The sequence below is a fragment of the Mytilus trossulus genome, chromosome 12 (genome assembly GCF_036588685.1).
Source record: "Mytilus trossulus isolate FHL-02 chromosome 12, PNRI_Mtr1.1.1.hap1, whole genome shotgun sequence".
Taxonomy (NCBI): Eukaryota; Metazoa; Mollusca; class Bivalvia; order Mytilida; family Mytilidae; genus Mytilus; species Mytilus trossulus.
In genome coordinates, this window is record NC_086384.1 from 13,941,081 (window position 1) to 13,964,098 (window position 23,018).

Sequence of the window (23,018 nt, forward strand, 5' to 3'; positions counted from 1 at the left end):
CGGCGTTGTTGGGGCCCTTTATAGATGTTTGCCCTGAACCAACTTAAAGGCTCCGTGTTGTAAGCCATACTTTGACTAATAATCGTTTTCTTTCACAAATTGTAACTTAGATGGAGAGTTGGTATTCTTATACCTACAAGGTAAGTAAGTCTATTTGTTTTTATTTTTTTTTTATTTTTTTTTACCTCGTATATAATTATAAGTGTTGAATGATGCATCTTAAAATAAAAGATAATTGCCCCCTGAATTACGCATTTCAAAACAAGCCAATTGAGTCCTAAATGATGCATGTATATGAATAGTGTGTGAAAGCCTTGTTTCAATCAATATGTGACACTATAATAAACAATTTTATTCTATTCTTTTTATTCATGCAAAACAATGACATCAAATGCACTATTTTTGTCCGAGTAGGCCTACTTTCACCGTTCTAAATTTGAGGAAGTAATTGGTGGTATGACACCTATCACGTATCATTATAACACTGTTTAAACTGTAAACTTGTGTTGTTTATAATTTAAATTCAATTTCTTCGTGTACATATTGTCAATATTTCATTTTATTACTTAAAAAAGATTTGGTGTAGAAAATTCAGGGGAGGCAGTTGCCTTCTCTCTGCCTCATAGGTAGTTACGGCCCTGGCAAAAACCATCAATATCACACTTGACTCGTCTTTTAATCTCAACGACATTTTGGCTGAAATTTCTTTTCAGATTAGAATTAAGTTATGTGACGGACAGACGGACAAATGAACAAACATGCACTATTTTGTTATTCATTTCTTTTATGCGGGGGTATCAGTTTGATATCACGAATCTTCAAAGAAATTACATGAAACAAAGCCACAGCCAAACACGAAACAACAAATTCTTTAATTTATATAAACATGTATATTAACATACAATATTTTTAAATAATTGTAAATAATGGTAAGCAAATAAAATTAAATCATTCATAATATAAAAACACATATATCTCCATATCGGATACAATGGCAGAAAGAGGTAGTCCATAGAAAAATAAAACATTATGGTCACCAGTAATTGTTAATTTCAAATTAAAAGTAGCACACATATAAACTTATATCTCATTGTATTCATAATTATGATATATTGTTCTATAGCAAATAACGCTTCTAATTTTGACTTAGTATACAATAAAGTAACATAACAATTCAATAACATTAAGTCGATCCCCAGCATTGAACACATATTTGGCAATAAATGCGATTATTATTAGTTATAACAAGAATGTGTCCCCAGTACACAGATGCCCACTCGCACTATCATTTTCTATGTTCAGTGGACCATGAAGTTGGGGTCATACCTCTAATTTAACATTAAAATTAGAAAGATCATACATGTATCATAAGGAACATGTATACCAAGTTGCAGGTTGATTGGACTTCAACTTCATCAAAATATACCTGGACCAAAAACTTTAACCTGAAGCGGGACAGACGAACAAACAAACGGGCGCACAGACCAGAAAACATGATGCCCCTTTACTATCGTAGGGGGGGCATAGAAATGCATTAACAATTCTTTTTAACCTGAATTGTAGTTCATTATTCGTAAGAACCAAGATTTCAGAAAATAAACATATAAAAGTTATTTTCAATTATCCTTCAGGTTTTTTATTGAAGGAAACTTTTGCTTCGTTTAAAGGAATATCTTATTCATTCAAATTGTCTGCTTGCAGTCGGTTTTGTTCACACTTATTTTGTCACTTATATTTTTTTCAGGAATAAAACTTCCGTTTTGTATAGACTTCATTGTATCTCCAACCAGTCCAAAATCATGGTTTTCTAGATTGCTCATCAGGCTTTCTGTACTCTCTGTATTTCGACCTGAAAGAACCAAATAAAAATGAATGATTAAACCAAAACTGTTTTAAAATAAAAAAAAAAATAATAAAATTGAGAATGGAAATGGGGAATGTGTCAAAGAGACAACAACCCGACCAAAGAAAAAACAACAACTGAAGGTCACCAACAGGTCTTCAATGCAGCGAGAAATTTAAAGCTACGTTCTGTTATATATATGTTTAGAGACAATTTATAGCAAAAACTGCATATAGTATTTATTTCGATTATCTCCTAGTAAATATAAAAGCCATTCCATTCAATCAATATATGTATGAGGGTTTGGATGGGGTTAAATGATTGAAGAATAATGCCCTTAAAAAATTATAGAATAACGGGCCAAAAAAATGAAGATTAGAGAAATGCGAGGTCTAATTTTTGAAGATTAGAGAAAAAAGGGGTACATTTTTTTAAGATTAAAGAAAAAAAGGGGATTTTTTTTTTGAAGATTAGAGAAAAAATGGGTGAAAATGTTTACAGAATAACAGACCCCCCCCCCCCCCCCCCCCTCATTCAGACCCTAATGTATATTAGACTCCCTATCACCAAGACTCAAACAAACAGAAACAACAATCAATCGTATCGAGTTTGTTGTTTGGTGTAAAGAAGAAGTAAACAATTCATTTTTGTTTAGGTTTGTTTTACAAAACCTACTTGTTCTTATTTTTAACATGCATGAATATTTTTTCACTAGGAACAAAATTAGGAAACTATGTATTCTCAATGTATCATTCTAAAAGATCAAGCTACAGTTAAGCTGTAATATTTAATTATAATTGTATTCAGAGCCCCCATATATTTTACATGTTTTATGTAACGGGATTTTTATGTTTTTAATGTGAATAACATTATCATAGAAATATGAAACCCACTATTGACATTATTGAAGAGTACATTTAATAAAAATATCTATATTCCTACAACTGATTGCTTTTATGAAATGTTTAAAATGAGCAACAAAGCATATATACCTGCTGATTCATATCCGCTCGACTGTTCATCTGAAACTACAAATTAGATAGCATTTTACATTTGATTCAAATCAAAATTGCAGATTTAATTTTCTATCTATTTTTCACTGGTATTTTATGAAAAAAAGAAGACGTGATATAATTTTCAATGAGACAAATAATCACTATACACCATACACTAGATAACGTAGATTTTAATGTCTTCATGTTAAGATCAACATTAAATTGATAATATATCATTTGCCTTAATTGTTCACGTAACTGGATACATTCACAAATCGTCCGACGTATACGTATCGGAAAGGTTTTTATAAAATAATAAAATATTGATTGAACTCCATCTTCGCTAGCCAAGGGTTACGATCCACTCCCGCTCTCTTCAAGATAGCGGGTGAAGATAGCGGGAGTGGATCGTAACCCTTGGCTAGCGAAGATGATTGAACTCCGACCTCAATTAAAACTACATTAAAATTAAATGCATTATAAAATATATTCATCGCGACCAACTTGACTCAATTTAGCCTTCCCTCATGAACGTGTTATAGACAATACGTCGATAGACATACGCCAGCAAATACACGAATAATGTAAATGCTCTAATTAGAATAACCCATTAAAGAACAGACAACACCATGAGCAGTAAGCTAGGTATACAAACAATCCACAATGACAGTAAAATTATAAAGTAACAGCTATTCTACTCTACACGTGTTTCAGACGATATCGTCTACTCAACATTGTTGCAGACGAGATCGTCTACTCTACACGTGTTTCAGACGATATCGTCTACTCAACATTGTTGCAGACGAGATCGTCTACTCTACACGTGATACAGAAGTGATCGTCTTCTCTACAAGTGTTTCAGAGGAGATCGTCTACTCTACACGTGTTACAGAAGTGATCGTCTTCTCTACACGTGTTTTAGAGGAGATCGCCTACTCTAAACGTTTTCAGACAAGATCATCTACTCTACACGTGTTTTAGAAGTGATCGTCTACTCAACATTGTTTCAGACGATATCGTCTACTCAACATTATTGCAGACGAGATCGTCTACTCTACACGTGTTACAGAAGTGATCGTCTTCTCTTCACGTGTTTCAGACGAGATCGTCTACTTTGCACGTGTTTCAGACGAGATCGTCTACTTTACACGTGTCACAGAATGATCGTCTACTCTACACGTGTTTCGGACGTGATTTTCTACTAGACACCTTTTTCAGATGTGAGTGTGAACTCTACATGTCTTTAAAAGGTAGAGTCTACCCTACACGTTTTTCAGAAGTGATTATCTGTTCTACTAGTGTTTAGAAGTATTATACGTGTATATGTTATACAATCAGTCTAATAAGTCATACTAACGCTCTAAGATTTACTTTTCCTCATTTATCATTGAAAAAATCTCTTTAATATTGCTAAAATCAGTTAATTATTTAATTTACCTATATAATTACCGATTCCATCCTCCGAAACTTGTGTAATTGGAGTTGACTTCTGTTCGGAAAGTTGTGTAGGTCGAGGATTTTGGCGTTCAGGTAATCTGTCTTCATTTTTATCACGAATGTGTGTTAAATCGGAACTTACGTTATGACCCAATAAAAAGTCAGTGCTATGTTTTCTTTGGTAGTCTTCTGGATATTCTTCTTGAGATAATTCCAGTGAACTAATGTTATTGTCATTTAGGCTATCTAGTACGAAATTGGTTGTATTCGTCGATATATTAGCACAAGATTCGTCGTCAGAAGTTTGAATAACTTTTTCATTATTTACAATCTTCGTGATGATCTTTGGTAAAGCCTCTGCATTTCTAATTTCAATGCTTTTTAATTTGTTTGGGCATCTGTCGTCGGGTATTGAAGATTTTTCCATTTCGTTAGAACTCTTTACAGGAGCATCATGTTCTTTTTTAACTATACTTTCAACCATAGGTACACTATGAATGAGGTCTTTTGCCAAGTTGGCGTTCCGTAAATTATTTTGTAAATGACCTTTCGCTTCAGCATAGTGTCCATTTGTTCCGTTATTTTGTTGATGGTTAAGAAGTCGACCTTCTTCAGCTATATCAGCACCTAAAGATAAATGAATTGGCATTTCAGTATTATGATTGTAATCTTAAGTGCTGCAAATCATAGATACCAGGACTCAATTATATATATATACCAGACGTGCGTTTCGTCTACAAAAGACTCATCAGTGAGGCTCGAATCCCAAAAAAGTTGAAAAGGCAAAATAAAGTACGAAGTTGAAGAGCATTGAGGACCAAAATTCGTAAACGTTTTGCCAAATACAGCTAAGGTAATCTTTTCTATGCCTGAGGTAGAAAAGCCTTAGTATTTCAAAAATTCAAAATTGTGTTAACAGTTAATTTATAAATATAACCATATCAATGATAATTCATGTCAGCACAACACGAATTTATTAAAAGATACTAATATTTAGTGCAGCAACAGCGTATATCATAAGATACTGCTATTGTCGAATCAAAATCTACATTTTAGCACCGAATATTGCAGTATTCAGTCAGAGTCGATCTTCTTACTAACACTGTATAAGCTCATGTAAAAGTATGAACTGCTAGATCCTTTGTAAAGTCGATCTGTTAGCACAGTATCAGTACATACAGGGAAGTGAATCGATCACAGTATCAGTACATACAGGGAAGTGAATCGATAACTTTCGTTTATAAATATTCGTATCGAAATTCACATTGAAAAATACATTTTTGATACAGATTTCAGAGATACATGTTAAAGGACTACGTAACACATGAGGATAGTGTGACACATACCGGTATTAGAGAACTACGTCATGCATGTAATAGAACCATGTGTGACATGTTAGAGACCATCATTGGTGTTCGCTAGAAACCAAACGATTGGCAAGCCAAACACAAAAAGATTTGAGCGAGTATTTTAATGATACAACATTAAATGATAAATATTTCCTTCACTTTTTGAGGTTGAAATGATAATGGTTAACAATTAAACATGATAAATGCATTTTTTTTTGTCTTCTGTAAAAGTGTTGTCCATCTTCTACTGTCTAACAATTCTAGTATAACAAAAGTAATAATCTCTTAATCTCACCATCTTTCTTTTGTCTTGTGTACTTCAGTAGTACACCTGCAATCAGAATGATTCCCACAACTACCATTAGTACCAAAACTATTACGCTAAAAATACAAAACAAAACTATGAATAATAAGACTCGAAAAGATTCAGAGCTTGACATAATGTAAAAACACGTCACTATCCGTTTGTTATTGAAGACCTTAGATTGCCTTCTTTTTGTCTTCGAATATTATTGGTGTTGAGTTACTGCATCGCTGACGATTCCACATCCCCGTAGAGGGTGTAATAATAAAAAGTCTGGAATGTCAGATGACTCTATATGTCGGAAGAGTATAAGTTAAGGAACAAAATAAGTTAAAAGTATTGGTAGATTATGAAGCTCCTGTAATTTTGAGATATATATTATTTTAAAATGTTTTATGAACTATCAGAGTATTTTGTGCAAAGAAAAATGAGTATTCTCGGGCAAAATATTGTATTCTGTATCGTAACGGATAAAAAAAACAAAGATCCCGAACATGTTTCCCATATTTCTAAACTTAAGTACACCGTATTACATCCTTAATTCGTGATATTGTAACGATGTTCAGTTATGCGCAGGACATTTATTTCAATGTTATACATTTTGCTTACTTAGTTGAAATTGGAAATATAAGTGTTGTGCTTGTCTACTTTGTTGCTGTCCTACATGCCAAAGGCATACCGGGCAGTAAGTAAGTACTAATTAATTCTACAAAGTTATACGTTGCCGTTTACTTGTATACATACAGAAAAGTCAAGACCAAAATGACAAAAAAGTCGTGACATTTCACGAGAACAATTTTGTTGTTTAATTTAAATCGATTATATTATTCCATTACATGTTGAAGGTCACACTTCATTCAAGGTTAAGTGATGGATACTTACATGGCAACTAACCAGCTAGATGAAGGCTCCATAGTTACGCGTGCAACTGAGGGGATCGAAAACGATTCTTTCGTTTGGGTAGTGGTACTCTCTAGGTAAAAAAGACATTATAAAGTTTCATTATAAATACAAAATATAAAATAGAAGTCAACTACCAACGACATTCTTCATTACCTATGTAAACAATTAAGAAAAGAAGGCAAAATCATATTATGATTGATAGACATGCAATAAAAAATCTTAATAAACTATGCAAAAAAAGATCGCTGTACATATTCCATCTATATGAAGTTGGACTTTGATTGCAGTTGACTAATTAGTTACTTTTCTTTATTTATTAGGTAAGATACAATGAATCCTCGAAGTACACATCAATAATGGTTAATCCAAAACTCATTTTCGCCAAAAAAAAATTTATCGATTCGCTGTTTAATTCATCAATAAGAAGATGGGTAACGGAAAGTCTTTACTCCATCACAAACCATTTTATTATGGTTAAGTTCATATGTCTGAATGTGTGCTACGTGAAGACATCTTGACACAAATAATTTCATTTTTCCTAAATTTTACTTTGGAAATTGCTGAGCTGTTCTGTGCGGTTTGTTTATTATTTGTATTCGTCAAACCGTCTATAACTTAGTCATATGCGAGCTTATATTGTTGTTCATATCCCATCAATGACATTAACGTTTTTGAATTTCTTTTCGTTCTTTGCCAATTATCTCCCCTGTTCTTATCAATTACTTATCCTGTTCTTAATGTCACATTTATAATTCATTCATAAAAAAATCAATTTACCTGATTTCTCTGTAGATAGTATGTGAGATTCTGTTGTGCCAACTTTAATATTTTCCTCCCTGTAATTAAAACACAAATAATTAAAAGGTTCTTTAAATAATTAAATATTTATAGATGAATTTAACTTGTTGAAAAAATCTGTAAAAACTCTATTTTTGCTATAGTTTTTTTATTGGCAAGTTTTATTGGTGTTGGTAGATGCTCCATGAGCGGAATCAGCCTAATATAAGAAGGAAGGGTCCAAATATATGTCCCCATTCAAAATCATAGATCGTAAAATGTACAACCCCTGCTCATTTGGATTCACCTCTGTGCTCAATAGTTTCACAAAAAAAACAAGATTCCATTAACCATCAACATTTTATTGTTGAATGTAAAAAAATGATATTCAGCCAAAAAATCATTAAACAACTTGGTTAATGGAGATCTCCTATATTAGTGAGGCCATGCATGATTGATCGCCGTCTATGAATGCCATGCTAGAACGATGTTAACATTATATGAATGTTTGATTGTATTCTTTTTTTATTTCAGAAAGTTTAAAAGATGAGCTTTTTGTAAATATCGGTTTGTCGATACGTGTATTACACGCTTCTATAGACTTTTTTCGCTTATTTTTGTCTTTTGAAAGAATACCTACTATGTCAATTACTGTCATGCCGTCAGTCAGGTTTAAAACCGAAAATCTGTTAGATACAAAGAGGAAATGTTTAGTTTGAACCTACTAGATAAAAAAAATTAAGTGTACCAGCTGAGAGTTATATGAGTATGTCTGTAATAAATCAAGGCTAACTATGAAAAAAAACCTGTTTATTCCTACCCTGGAATGATTGCAAAATCGAACTTAACAACTAAATATGGTCTTACCTTTTAACAGGCTTCTTTGTAGTCTGTACCGTGGAGCTGAAAGTACAATCAAATTGAAAAAAAACGGTTCTTTATATCAAACGAAGCGTTTTTATTTAAAAATCAAGAGAAAAAACAGAGATCAGTTACAATTAAGCATAAAAGCATTATGCATTATCAAGAACAGTAAGTTTATAATGCAAGATTGCATCATGAGACTCAATTGAAAAAAATCTGTGAAGTTTTATGTAGACTGTACTTTGTCTGTGTTCGTAGTTTTTTTGGGTTTTTTTGCATTTATTTTTTATTTTGGATTTGTTGTTTTTGCTTTTCCCTGTGTAGCTCGTGCTTTTTCATCAATTTCATTGTTGACATACTGTTTTTTATTCTAATTATTTAAATTATTTTAATTTTTTTTAACGAAAGGTGGTATGAGAGAAGCATGAATTCTTGACCCTTGTGTTTTTTGGTAGGGCCATGAAAATAAGTAAAGTTTGGTGAACTGTTGTTTGTATTTATTTCTTTTTTTTCTTTTTTGAGTTGAATCTTACACTTTTGGTTCTTGGTTGCTTTATTTTTATTTACTGTAGGCAAAAGGCTAACTGTAATATCAAAGAAATAAATAACGCACCTTTTGACTACAACACTACCACCTGTGCTGATACAAGGGCCACAACCTGTTTCGTTCTTCCATGTACCAAACGGACAATGCACACATGCTAGAAAAAAAAACATGTTGATCATAGTCATTATAGAATTAAAGTTTAAACAGTTAACGGGTTGTCATATTTGAGAAGGATTTTCTAAATAATTTTATTTGTCCTGATAACTTTAAACTTTTCCGTACTTTAGATCTAATACCCCCTCTCCCCCGCCCTAAACTGAATTCCAACTGGTTGATATTACCACAACAGTGATGGATCCAGTCATAACCCCTTTTTTGGAAGATGAATGCATTTAAATGGAAATCTATTGTTGGACCCCATCCTTATCATGGGTTTGGACCTTTTTTTAAATGGCTGGGTCCACCCCTGTACAATATGGTATAATGGTGTACAAATAGCAGTTAATGTAGATATGTGTACAGATTATGATTGCAATTTGTGGTTACGACTTCATATGTGTAAATAAGCAATAAGCTGTGAATATTAAACACAGCACACCAAAGCACTGCTTTTAACACAAAATATATGCTGGATGTATTTATGAACAAAGGATTAATATAGTATACATATTATATTTCAAATTGCATGATTATGCACAATTTAATTTGACTTACTGCCATTTTCATTTAAAGTTTCTCCAACACCACATGTCTCCATCTTTTTCATGCACGCGCATGGATCTCCATAGTAACATTCGTCAGTATTACACTGGCAGAACTTGGCATAGCTACACATTTTAGCATTGGAAGTACGACTTGGCTCAATATCTGAAATTGACAATTTTAAATCAGTAAAAAAATAAGTTTACAAATCACTGAAGTCACTTTCTCCTCTCAGTTGTTCTGAGCCAATAACAAGGCACCGGACAGAGTAAAGGTAGATGAAATTCAATATGTAGGAGAAAGTATTTGAAAAACGCTATAAGAATAAGTTCAGAAAAATATCATTGAATTGTGTAATATATGTCGGTAAATGTAGAAAACAAAAACAAAAATAAACAAAAGACAAAACAACACAAAACACACAGAACAGAACGGTTATATATTAAGCAAAACAATTCCAAAAAATAATACCGTATCAAAGAATGTTCTTATCGACTAAATATGCAAACATAGATACCAAGCTGTCATTTAACCAATCTGTCACTTTGTTTCCCTTTTTCCTTTTTTTGATTCGAGCGTCACTAAAGAGTATTTGTTTGACGAAACGCGCGTCTGTCGTACAAAATTATATAATAGTTTAATAAGCGCGAAATCTTGGATGAGGTTTTTTTCTTTATATTACTCAATTTTACTGCTTGCTACATATATTAGAAACATGTAGAATGAGATTCACATTTCAAATTTTGAAAATGAAGGTGGTACCTGACACTACAGGGAGATAACTCTGTAAAGTCAGCTAACGTTTTAATTACGTTGTGTTGTAAAGGGAATATTAAGCTTCTCAGTGATCAAAATTGGTGTTTGTCAAACTGATAAATATACTTACCTGTGGAATTTTTCTGATGTAATGGTTGGTTCAAAGTTTCTGAAATTTTTATATTTTTGTTAAAGGGCCAAAGTAAACACTTAGTCAAAATTTCATGAAAATTAAACGAGCCAAATTAATTTTAGTGAAAGTGTTGGGTACCAACTTAAGAAAAAACTACATACCTGATGCATGACATTTATCCTTGTTTTTGTTTTCAAAGCATTCTGTTTGTTTTGGATCCTGTGTTGATTGGATGTAATTAGGTTGGACCAACTCCAATGGACAAGGTGTACATATATCTTTGGTATGATCATAACTACATGGTAAAATCTCATGTCCTGTTACAAAGAAACACAAGTATAACTCTGTTAAAAAAGACACTTTCACTATCATATAGTTAGTAAAACTGTTCATAAATTTAAATGATAAACTGAAAAATACCAAAACCGTGAAAAGTACTTAACAATTGGTATAAACTGAAACAACTAAATGTTCTGTTTAAGGGGGTACCTAACACTACAGGGAGAGAACTCTGTAAAATCATCTTAACGTTTTAATTATTAAGTTATATTGTTAAGGGAATATTAAGCTCGTCAATGAACAAAATTAGTGTTTGTCAAATTGCTATATAACCAGTGTAATATTTCTGACAAAATGGTTGGTTCAAAAAAAATTTTTTTTTATATATTTTTGTCAAATTAGGGTCAAAGTAAATACTTTGTCAAAATTTTATGAAAAATAAACGAGCAAAATTAACTTTAGTGAAAGTGTTGGGTACCACCTTAATCTATTTCTTTCGATCTTAATATTAATATTTTTAATTAAGTTTTGACTTTTACCTGGTGGACAATTAACAACTGGAATACATAACCTCCTCTTATTTCCAATAAATCTAGTAATATACTGGATATCTGAATTTTCACGAACAACAGCCTGAAAAGAAATATGCATATCATCACAATGAACAACAACCAAATAACGTATGACGAGGTCAGTAATTAACATGTATGCAACATTCGAAAATTTGAAAGTGTGTGAGTATTGACTTTTGTATTAATTAAGTCATGAAGCAGCTTAAGCATTGTATATAAAATTGAGAATGGAAATGGGGAATGTGTCAAAGAGACAACAACCCGACCATAGAAAAAAACAACAGCAGAAGGTCACCAACAGAGCTTTAATGTAGCGAGAAATTCCCGCACCCGGAGGCGTCCTTCAGCTGGCCCCTAAACAAATATATACCAGTTCAGTGATAATGTATGTGCGTTTGTCAATTGATCTTGGAGAATATAGAATATATTTCCTTTAAAAAAAATATTTTGTCAAATGGTACATTTATAATTTCATATCCCGTGGCATTTGGTTTAATCGTCAACAAAATTATTCACTAAAAGAAAACATGTAGTCACTGGTATTTTGTGTATCGTGATAAATCAAATACTAGTGTATATACTTTGTTTTTAACTATAATAAACATATATGGGTATATTTTTCAGAGAAATCTGCCTGTGAGTTGAAGATGTCAGTGAAACATCAGTTCCTTTCGACTTTGCTGAATTGTGCTTCTTTTGGGTCAAACAACGCCTGCTTAAGGTGGTACCCAACACTACAGGGAGATAACTCTGTTAAATAAGCAGAACGTTTTAATGACGTTGTGTTCATAAGGGAATATTAAACTTCTCAATGATCAAAATAAGTGTTTGTCAAACTGCTATATAACCAGTGTAATTTTTCTGATAAAACGGTTGGTTCAATTTTTTGAAATTTTTATATTATTGTCAAAGGGTCAAAGGTAGTACTTTGTCAAATTTTTAAGAAAATTAATCGAGCCAAATTAATTTTAGTTAGAGTGTTCGGTACCACCTTAATTTCACAATGGGGTTAACACATAAGTAAAACTGGGGAGGATATTCAATTAGGAGAATGTCACATGACTGTATACTATTTATTCATCTATACTTACCAGGACAGTGGTTAGTCCAAACACGTATATATACAATTGTAATTTACACATTTCCATAGGTTTCATAATAATGATGAATTCCTGTGGTCACAGTCTGCTATATACAACTGGAAAAAAAATATGATAATACAGTTGAAATGGGTAGTCTCGCTAAAATCGATTGATGGATTTATAAAAAAGTGAAATTTCAAAAATACCGAACTCCAAGGAAATTTCAAAACGGAAAGTCCGTTATCAAATGGCAAAACCAAAAGTTAAACACACCAAACGAAGAGATAACAAATGGTACATGTATATTCTGGACTTGGTACAGACAAACGATTGATTGATACAATGATTGATTGAGCATTGCTTAACGTCACGTTAGCAGAAGAAGAAAAAATCATCATATTCAAATTAATGCATGTATTTTTACTTTTCGTTTTCAGCATATCATCAGAACTTAGTCTATAAAAAACACTATAAAAATTAAGAAGAGAGATAAGTGAAAAAAGGTGCAAACGTACACATTATCAACATATAAATTAATAATACTACACCATGATTCACAAATTGAATATAGAACATTAAATAACAGAAGGAATTGAATTTATGAAAGCATTCATTTAAAATTCTTTCCATTTAAAGTTTTTCTCCCGGATAAGTGTGACGTAGATTTAAATACTAGGCCTGGGATAAATATTTTCAGTCGACACAATCGCCTTTGTTATTTTGCAATTGAAATACAATACACTAAATATACTGTACCCGGAACTACGAAATAAATAATTCAATACTAACAAAACATTTATCTGTAATTGCATCACAGAATGATAAACGTTTAACATTTCTTTAAGTTTCAAAAGCAAAAGATATAGATTAGTGTATATTTAAAGCATTGCAAATTTTCACTTCTCATTCCATATTTCCAAATTTTCAGGAAGACAATGCCATATTTAGACTACATGTATTCTTTCAAGAGTTTAGTGTAACCTACCTGTTTCTCATCCTTTGAAGATAAGAGCTGATAATCTATTGAACGATTCAAAATATTTATCAGTTTTATCTTTCGTAATATTTACCAAATTGTTGAAAAGTAAGTAGCATTATGATAGCCAACTGTGTCAACGACCAAGCAAAAATCATCTGTCCACATGTAATTGAGGAAAAAACTCGATTGTCTTTGACTGAAGTTTCATATAAACCCTAACCCTCCTGTCCAACCTAATATCTCGAAAAGAGGGGATAAGTGCCTTGGACATTATATATTGCAGATATATTTTTAATCAACAGTGTAGCTTAACTAGGGAAAGTATAAAAAAAAAATATTCAACTTCTAGTCAAATTTTAAAAAGAAGAACAATTTGAAAGACTAAATCAAATTAACGGAACAAACGGAAAACATTGGCCATATTCCTGAGATAGGAAAGGTATTTTCCGAAGATAATGGTGGGTTAAACCTGGTATTGTTACTATCTTAACCTCTCACTCTAAGTGTTTATAGTACCATTATACTAAAAGAAATAGGTTAAAAAAAAACATACAAAAATTAGGCCGTTAGTTTTCTCGTTTGAATTGTTTTACATTGTCATTTTGGGTACTTTTATAGCTGACTATGCAGTATGGGCTTTGCTCATTGTTGAAGCCGTACGGTGATCTATATATAGTTGTTAATATCTGTGTCATTTGGTCTCTTGTGGAAAGTTTTCTCATTGGCAATCATACCACATCTTTTTTATATATAAGAGGTTAACATGACAAGACCGAAGCCATACAAAGTTATAAAATTGAGAATTGAAATGGTGTATGTGTGAGAGAGACCACAACCCGACAACACAGCAGAAATCAGTATTCAAACACCAGTTGTTAATATAACAAATGTAGAAAACTAATGTGTTCATATACTTTATACTCACGTTCAAAAACCAGTTAACAATCCGTCTTATAAAATAAAAATAAATTTGTGAATCGAACCACTTATTCCAAATTGTTTATAAGGGGAACCCCCGGTATGAGTATCTATGCAAATATTTTTTTATTTAGTGTTAAAGATTACCAAGAATTTAAATTTTCATATTAAACAGTCTCGGGAAACACCTGAAGATACTAAAAATAAACTTGTGTACACGAACACTTTTGAGAACTGCTGAACCATAATGTTTAAAATACATACATTGTAGTTTTATCTATACAATGTAATATAAAATCAGAGGTGTGGGCGAAGTGCAGTACAATATGAATTTGTCATTCATTTTTTGAAATGATCAGTTTTTGGTAAACCGTTTGGAATATGAAATATGAATACCTGGGTAGTGGAAAATTCATTTTGAGATTATTTTTTTTTACAAATATCTATTTAATCAATGACTAACAGCTGATTAGAACTAGTATGAGTGGTTGTGATATCTTACCAGAAAGATGATTATTTCACAGTCGCCTATTTTATGTATGTTAAAATGATTTTAAAGTAAAGTTACAGAAATATTGACTTATAGTGGATTAGGAAACAAGTTATTTCAACTTATACATTTATATCAATCCCTTTTCAATTTGCGGGTGCAAGTGCTGCCTTGTAGCGGCATAATCCTGCTTCTTTTTCGAAAATTACAAGGCTGTCTTGTACACGTGTGCTCTCTCTTAACACGGACCAGCCATTTATTATCACCTCCGACATTCAAAAATCGTTTCTCAAGACCATACTCGCAAATGGTATCGAGGGAGAGCCGAAAATTCAGTTCTTGAAATTTTGTACCCGGGATCGAATTATGATCCTTTGTGATTGTATTCCGACGCGCCAACAACTATACCACAACTCGGAATTTAAAAGTTTCGTTACCTATTTTTTCAATGTTGATAAACATATTTACCACATATTTAGTCTGTAGCTCGATAGTGACGTGTTGTAACGTCCGTTCGCGTGTCAGAACCATTAGACACATGCGTCCTGTTTATTCGTAACTTGAATGCATATGCTAAACACTACAGCGCGCGCATGGCTATTGTAATATTGTTTTGATAAAAGCAGTCCATGCTTCAACATTTTGCTTTCTTGCTATCTAGTTATGCTTGAAATATTTGCCACTGGACATTGAGCAAACAAGCAAGAATCAATAGGTCGATTTACTTTCATCAATCTATTTATTTATCAATACAAGCATATTTTTGACAGACTTGAATACGTTATTCTATTTGATTCCATGAGTTAAATCATGGCTCTTATAGCTTATCTAGGACGGCTACTGGATATAAGAGAAAAACGAAAACTTTTGTAAATATCTAGACATGCTTTAAGTTTGCTGGACAATCCATTTCTACACGTATAACACACGTACTTTAAATACATGATAGAATTAATAATTAACTTGGTAATTCTTTTTATGCCCTATTTATGGGCATTATCTTTTCTGGTCTGTGCGTCCGTCTGTTCGTCCGTCCGTTCGTCCCGCTTCAGGTTAACGTTTTTGGTCAAAGTAGTTTTTGATCAAGTTGAAGTCCAATCAACTTGAAACTTATCTTCCTTTTGATAAGATCTTTCTAATTGTAATGCCAAATAAGACTTTTGACCCCAATTTCACGGTCCACTGAACATAGAAAATGATAGTGCAAGTGGGGCATCCGTTTACTAGGGACATATTCTTGGTCAAGGTAGTTTTTGATGAAATTGAAGTCCAATCAACTTAAAACTTAGTGCACATGTTCCTTATGATATGATCTTTCGAATGCTAATGCCAAATAAGACTAGAGACCCCAATTTCATGGTCCACACTGAACATAGAAAATGATAATGCGAGTGGGGCATTCGTGTACTTGGGACACATTCTTGTTAATGTATATTTTTTCTAGCTGCGTTGAGGACCAATTGGTGCTCTTGGGTTGTTTTCTTTTGAAACTTTCCCCGTTTCAATCATCTATTCTATTCTTTTGAAATGTTAACCTGTTTAATATAATCGAATATAATTATTGAATTGGTATTTACCAATTTTGCATAGCAATATAATATTTCCCACAGAAAGTAACCAAAAGTTAGAGTGCAATAAATTCCAATACGTCATCAACGTTAAAATCTTAGTTTAAATCAATTTTCACTTTCAAATATTATATTGCTATACAATAAAAGGGTTATTGCATGAATATTGGGGAATATTGTTCCTCGTTGAACATATATAGCACTCGCAAGCTCGTGCAATATAAAATTCTACTCGGGACAATATTCCCCAATATTCATGCAATAACCCTATATTATCAACAATAATATAGAATGACAAAAGCAATTAGATAAAATGCCAATTGTGACAACAGACATTTAAAAATATACACATTTGTGTGGGTGAGCATACGTCATACTCTTTTTATCTACCAAATAACTGTATGCTACTGTTTTGTGACACACCAGTGAGGAATTGAATATCTGGAATAGCTTACTTCATATCTTACCAGACATATATGGATATACGTTTATTCGAGAGTAACAACAGAAATTATAAAAATATTTTTTTTACAGTTATTTAGATACAAAAAAGGTATACTCTATCCGACTGGACGCTTGTAACGTCACGATCATCAATGCGTTTTAGTACATTAACATTCGCTGTAATTAAACAGATATATCATGTTATTGAGGGGTATTTGCGAAAAATACCAGTCTTGAGAATGAATTTTCCTCGCCTTACGGCTCGTGAAATTTAACATTCTCTCGACTGGTATTTTTCGCAAATACCCCTCCTTAACATGATACCGGCATATCTGTTCACTTTTGCTGATATAATGAATGATCCATGTCTACAGCATTTGACAGGGCACCCCTGTAGTGTTAGTTTTACTGAACGAACAGGGAGATTGTTCAGTAAATTAATAATAATGATAAATGGTTAGATTTACATGTAACAATATTATGTATACAGATTACTACAGAAATTAATTTCCGGAAAATTTAACGAAAGTAAGCTATTTATAAAAGAGAATTAGTAGTACTAAAATCATGTGATGAGGCATACCTTTTAATTATTATTTCTGTGACTGCATCTTACAATCCTTTACGATAGATAATTTAGCTAATCTGCAATCAATTTCATCGTCATGCCTCATATCATGTATTGTGCTACTACTCTAGATTCTACTGACGAGGAAAAGGTAACAGTATGCCACCAAAAGCTGAAATTTTAGTTCAGTCTAGGTAACAGAGTGATCAAGAACGCTGGACACAGTGCAAACGGTGTTATCTCCATATATCACTAGAATGAGTTCGAATCCCGGCTAAGAAAGAGTACAAATTTGCAGATTTAACATTGTTGTGATGATATATTTTGATAGGCTCACCTCAGCAGGAAAGAGACATACAATCAAAATGACCCGGAATTTCAACATATAGTCTTCAACGACAGACAAGTTATCATAATATATCAATCTTATTCACCAGAATCTACCATTAATAAAAACAAGAACTATCTCTAAAAAAGATATCCGACGTATTTAAATTTGAGTATATGTTTAAAACTATCATTTCGATAACCTAAAGAAGTACAATGACTTAATGATGCAGGACCTCTTTAATAAAATATCCATCTGGTAACTACAAGAAATTCTTTACTAAGTCTGGTTATATTAACAGGATCTACAACGTACGTCACGAGTCACGTGATATTTGTAAGTTTCAAGCCGCCATTTTTGCAATTTCGAAGTGAACAAAGGTAAGAAATCTATGATTAATTTGCCATGAAAGCATGTATAGGTAAAAATATATTGACGAGCACATAGCAGGGGTCAATTCTGATATGGTTTAGCATTACATTTTTATGTTAAACGTCCTTACTTTACAAACACTCTCAAAAACCGTGAGCGGATCTTGCATTGTCTCAGTCTGCACCATGGCACAGTGTAAACACAATGTAGATCATTCTTTTATTTCCTCAGTAACAGAATGATAAATGATAGTATAGACCATATAGATCAACAGGAACATTAAGCAAAAGCAAGTACACCTACTCTCCTGTAAAATGGTTTCACGACTTTTATTGATACAGGTTCTGAGAAGTAATGAAAACAGGAAAAATCGGGGTTCTGGTTCGTTCCAATACAGCTGTGATTGTATAAATTTAATATCAATATCAACATTATTAATTCCTGTAATATGCTCTAACCATTTGCGGAACCCGGCCCCCCTTTTGTCTGAAAAAATTGGTGGATTATATATTATAGGGTATCACTAAAGCATGACTGGACCCCGCGCCCCCTCCCCCTCAAATGGTTGTTCGACAAATAAATAAATATAATATAAAAGTAAGCGTAAAATAATGATATATAGTTCACCAATTTCGTGCATTTCATGTGGTATAGCGAATACCTTTCTCATTCGTCCTGCCATTTCTCCACCCCCTTTCCCTGTCACTCGTTTCTTCAGCAATGATTGTTTGGAGATTGGTTCAAACTCATTTTTCTGTGAAACCAAGTTGCAAAAAACTGTCAAAAACCAGCGGGGAAATTTACCTGAGACAGAGGGCATTCAATTCATTGATCGAAAATAACATGACAACGCCACGGCTGAAACGAAAAAGACAAACTGGCAAAATAATATTTCAGTACACAAAACAGCATAGAAAACTAAAGATTAAGTAACAAGCCTCCTCTCAATTCTTTTCCATGCCCCCCAGCTCTATCTCTGTCCACCTTTTTCATGTTTATTTTAGTTTTTTTTATTTACCAAATTTATGCTAACGGTCACATTAAAAAAAATATATGCTAACGGTCACATTAAAATAAAAAACTGCTAACGGACACACATATTGCATGTTAGTAATCTATTTTCTATAAAATGCGATTACTTTAATTTAAAATCATATGCTTCTTTTTGTAAATTCATTGAGGTGTCAAAGCGTTGACCGCAGTACATTTTGTATGAAGTGCACGGTCAATGATTTTACAATCCTATGAAATTACATAAAGACGCATTCAATACTTATTATTACAATTTTCGCTATGATCATAAAAAAAACCCGATTATTACCAAGGTTTTCTTATATATACCTATGCACTTTATAAATATGTGTAGAAGCTCATGTTAATGAATGATTTCAGAATGACGAGAGATATCTGTTAGCCAATCATTCTATCGTATTGTAATGAATAAAGGCAACAATAGTATACCGCTGTTTAAAACTCGTAAATCTATGGACAAAAAATCGAGGTAACAATCTTAAACTGATGGAAATGCATTAAATATAAGAGAACAACGACACAACATTAAAATGTAACACACACAGAAACGGAATAAGCATAAGCCAAAATCCGATGGGCATAACAAATATAACAAATGAAGTTAGTAATCGCCATACTGACGGACATTGGGTCAATTATATCTTCAATCATTACTGTTGACAAAAGTGTTTTTCTACCTTTTGCTACTTTAAGCCAAGGACCGTTTGAAATATTGTCAAGACCCCCTTTGCAGCATTTACGTCTAGCTCTTGTCAATAGATGAGTTGAATCGATGCATTTTACTTCAATCTGTTGTCGAGAATTGCTATAATCTGGTTGGTAAAACCAGTAGTCGGGTTCAATTTCGTGACATTTTACATTATTAGAATTCGTGGATGTTTTTTCCCATTTTGCAAGTTCATTAATCCAGTGGTATTCGGAGTGAGCAATATTCAAAACTCTTTTAGGGACTTTTGTCTGCAATACCTTTATACATATTTCTGCAAGTTTCTGGACAATCTTTGTCTGGTTTCTTCTGCCAGTAGTTTTCCATTGTACACTTCTTGAATCATACCCAAATATTGTGCATAAATTCTCGAATTTTACTTGTTTCTTATCCGATTCTTTGAGTTTCAAATTTATTACAATAGCTTTAGATTTAATATGTCTATTTATAAATCGGATCAACACTTTAAGGTCTACATCTCGCAAGAGTTTCATTTTTCCACTTGAGGACAAATTACCTTTCAAAAAGTTAATGTCTCTGTCGTCCCAAAGTCCTTTCACATTGGTATGCGAATCTGCCTGTAACATTTTTAAAAGAGTATCCAACTCCAGATCCACAAGCGCAACTGTTTGGCCAAGTTCGACTGGATTGCCTAAACCTATTTCACTAGTAACATTTTCCTCTGGTTGTGCGAAAGTTTCCTCTGATATATAGTGTAATTCGTTAGTCCATGCCTCATTGTCAATAGGACAGGTTGCAATTTCTGCAACTGCCTCGTCATCCAGAGTAACATGTTTTAAAACATCATTCATGCTTCCAGGTCTACTGTCCTCCTCGTCAGATGATTCGTTTAACGGATCAGTAGAAAGTACACTTTCTGGTATGACTTCTTCCAGCGATACTGTCTCTGCTGATCCTTCCTCTGCATTAGGCTTACTAGTTTTCTTCACTACGAGTTTTTCACTGTCAAATCCTGAAGACGTAGATGGTAGCCTCTCTTTACTATTTGTTGCAACGATCCCATTTTCTTTCCTCCAAGTAGGAGATTTATTTAGTCCGCTAAATTCTTTTATAATATCTGCTTTAGAAGTTTTCTCTGAAGATTTCCATACATCTCTGTGAAGTTGTAGTCTTGTCAAGGGCTCATCTGCAACACTTCTGAAGGCAATGGTGTGCCACTGGCCATCAAAAGCAATTGATGGAACATGCAGTCCCTGCTCTTTACATTCATCCAAGACCCTCTCTGCTATGTTTCTCATAACCTTTGATGTAAGACTGTATCCTTTTGGAAACCAGCATATAGGCGCCCATTTCAATTGATTCTTAGACCAGTTCCTATTTAAATCAAATAATAAGAAAACAACAGCCTCAGATGCTTTTTCTCGCCTCAACTCGTATGATTCTTTCACTATATCAAGGATTCGTTTGTGCAGAATATTAAGAGATTTTGGATTTGTTTCCGTAACTGTTGAGTTGGTGTCACATTGAATACTTTGCGTAAGGTTATTTTGATCAATTACTACTGTTGACTGAAATTCGCCTAGAAATGAACATCCTGCTACTCCTTCCTTTATATCTGTCCTTAAATTTGGTAGTTCTTCTGGTAGTCTAGTTGGTCTCTTTGGTTTTATGGTACCATATAACTTCTCAGCTACAGCTAAAGCTTTGAAAAACACGACATCATTGCGGTTTACTTCAAAGACCGTTGTGACATTCTGAGTCCAGCTTACGAAGAGTAAGGTTTCAGCATCGATTGCATACATTGTCGCAAGGCATTGTAGGTAGTATCTGTCTGGTATGCAACGATGGACTTCTCTGACTGGACATTTAAACTCTATTCCTATCCTTCCTTTTAAATCAGGCGATTTTCCAATTGTTCCATCTGGAGAGACAACCATAAACCCATCAAAAAGTTTCACGCAACCTTCTTCATAGAATTCCATATCCGGAAATAGGGACGGCAGGATTTTACCAACAAGTGTTGACATTGCATTTATTTCGTTATCTGTGCCATGTTGCATTGCCGCAATTGTAAATTGATTTCTCGGTGCCTCTTTCAAATTGCATATCACATTGTCAAAATGATCCCTCATGCTGCTCAAATTCTCTAGCCCTATGGCTTTATACAATGTACTTCCTGTTACTTTTGCCTGTTTTCTTATACTGAACCATTCTTCACTTCTCTGTTTTATCTTTCTGGTATCATTATTTGTGTCTTTGTTGTCAGTCAGCAAGTTGCAATTCATTTGTTGGTCTATGGCTATGTTTCTTCCGGAAATAAAAAGATTCTCAGTGGTATTTAGATGTGCTAGATGACAGCAGATTTCGTTTATCAACTCAAAATGTACATACAAATAACGATCTATGTCGTACAAATAAGCATTAATGGCGCTTATTACGTAAACGAATTTACCGCTGCGCCATTCCGATCCACCACGATCAATGAATTTTGACTTGGCATACTCTTTTTTAACTTTGATTTTCCTAATTATATCAGCAGTTGTAGATAAAACTTCTAAAAAAACTCGAAGTTCCTTAATGACATCACTCTGTATATCCACTGGTATGCACTTCATCGATGCTTCATCTTCAAATCTCTTTAGGATGTTGATGTTAGTTTCAAGAGCACTAACTAATTGACACAAGTCGTCTTTTCGCTGTTGCAATGTTGATCCATCTTCAAAACCTAGTTAGTCAACATCTCCTGCATCAGTGGTCAAGCCTTGTTTGATTTTTTTCCCGTCAAACGAAATGCACAAACTCTGGTCTTTCATTGATAGGGATACTTTCTGCATAACGTCGATAAAGATGCCAGGTAGTCTTTTCCCAGAGCAATCATTTTAATGTGTATATTCACGTAGAACATCAATGGATGGAACGGCAAAATTGATGTCAGAATTGGATGGATCAAAATATCCTGGTGGTGATTCACCGTATAACACGTCTGTAGTGTTCTTGTACCCACTCATAAAGCGAACAAATTTCCCTCCAAATAGGTGCATGCCAAGCTTCCAAAACTGTTTTGTCTGTTTTAGGTATCTCATCCCAGATGTGTTTTCTAAATTAAACC

At 33.2% G+C, this 23,018-nt stretch overlaps 2 protein-coding genes across 2 annotated transcripts; both read right to left on the bottom strand.

Annotated features, from left to right (window-relative positions):
- Positions 1-344: 344 nt before the first annotated feature.
- On the bottom strand, positions 345-4,924 carry LOC134692230 (uncharacterized). Its single transcript, XM_063552681.1, has 3 exons — positions 4,276-4,924; positions 2,836-2,871; positions 345-1,849 (listed from the first exon to the last, which is right to left on the bottom strand). Exons 1-3 carry the CDS (start codon positions 4,922-4,924, stop codon positions 1,683-1,685), a joined length of 852 nt encoding a protein of 283 aa, XP_063408751.1. The 3' UTR covers positions 345-1,682.
- Positions 4,925-5,884: 960 nt separating this feature from the next.
- Positions 5,885-14,553, bottom strand: LOC134692231 (uncharacterized). The gene is made up of 10 exons (XM_063552682.1): positions 14,448-14,553; positions 12,553-12,659; positions 11,429-11,522; positions 10,772-10,927; positions 9,734-9,886; positions 9,086-9,173; positions 8,476-8,511; positions 7,609-7,667; positions 6,811-6,901; positions 5,885-6,005 (listed from the first exon to the last, which is right to left on the bottom strand). The coding sequence occupies exons 2-10, from the start codon at positions 12,616-12,618 to the stop codon at positions 5,885-5,887; spliced, it is 864 nt and encodes a 287-aa protein (XP_063408752.1). The 5' UTR covers positions 12,619-12,659; positions 14,448-14,553.
- Between the last annotated feature and the right edge of the window lie 8,465 nt (positions 14,554-23,018).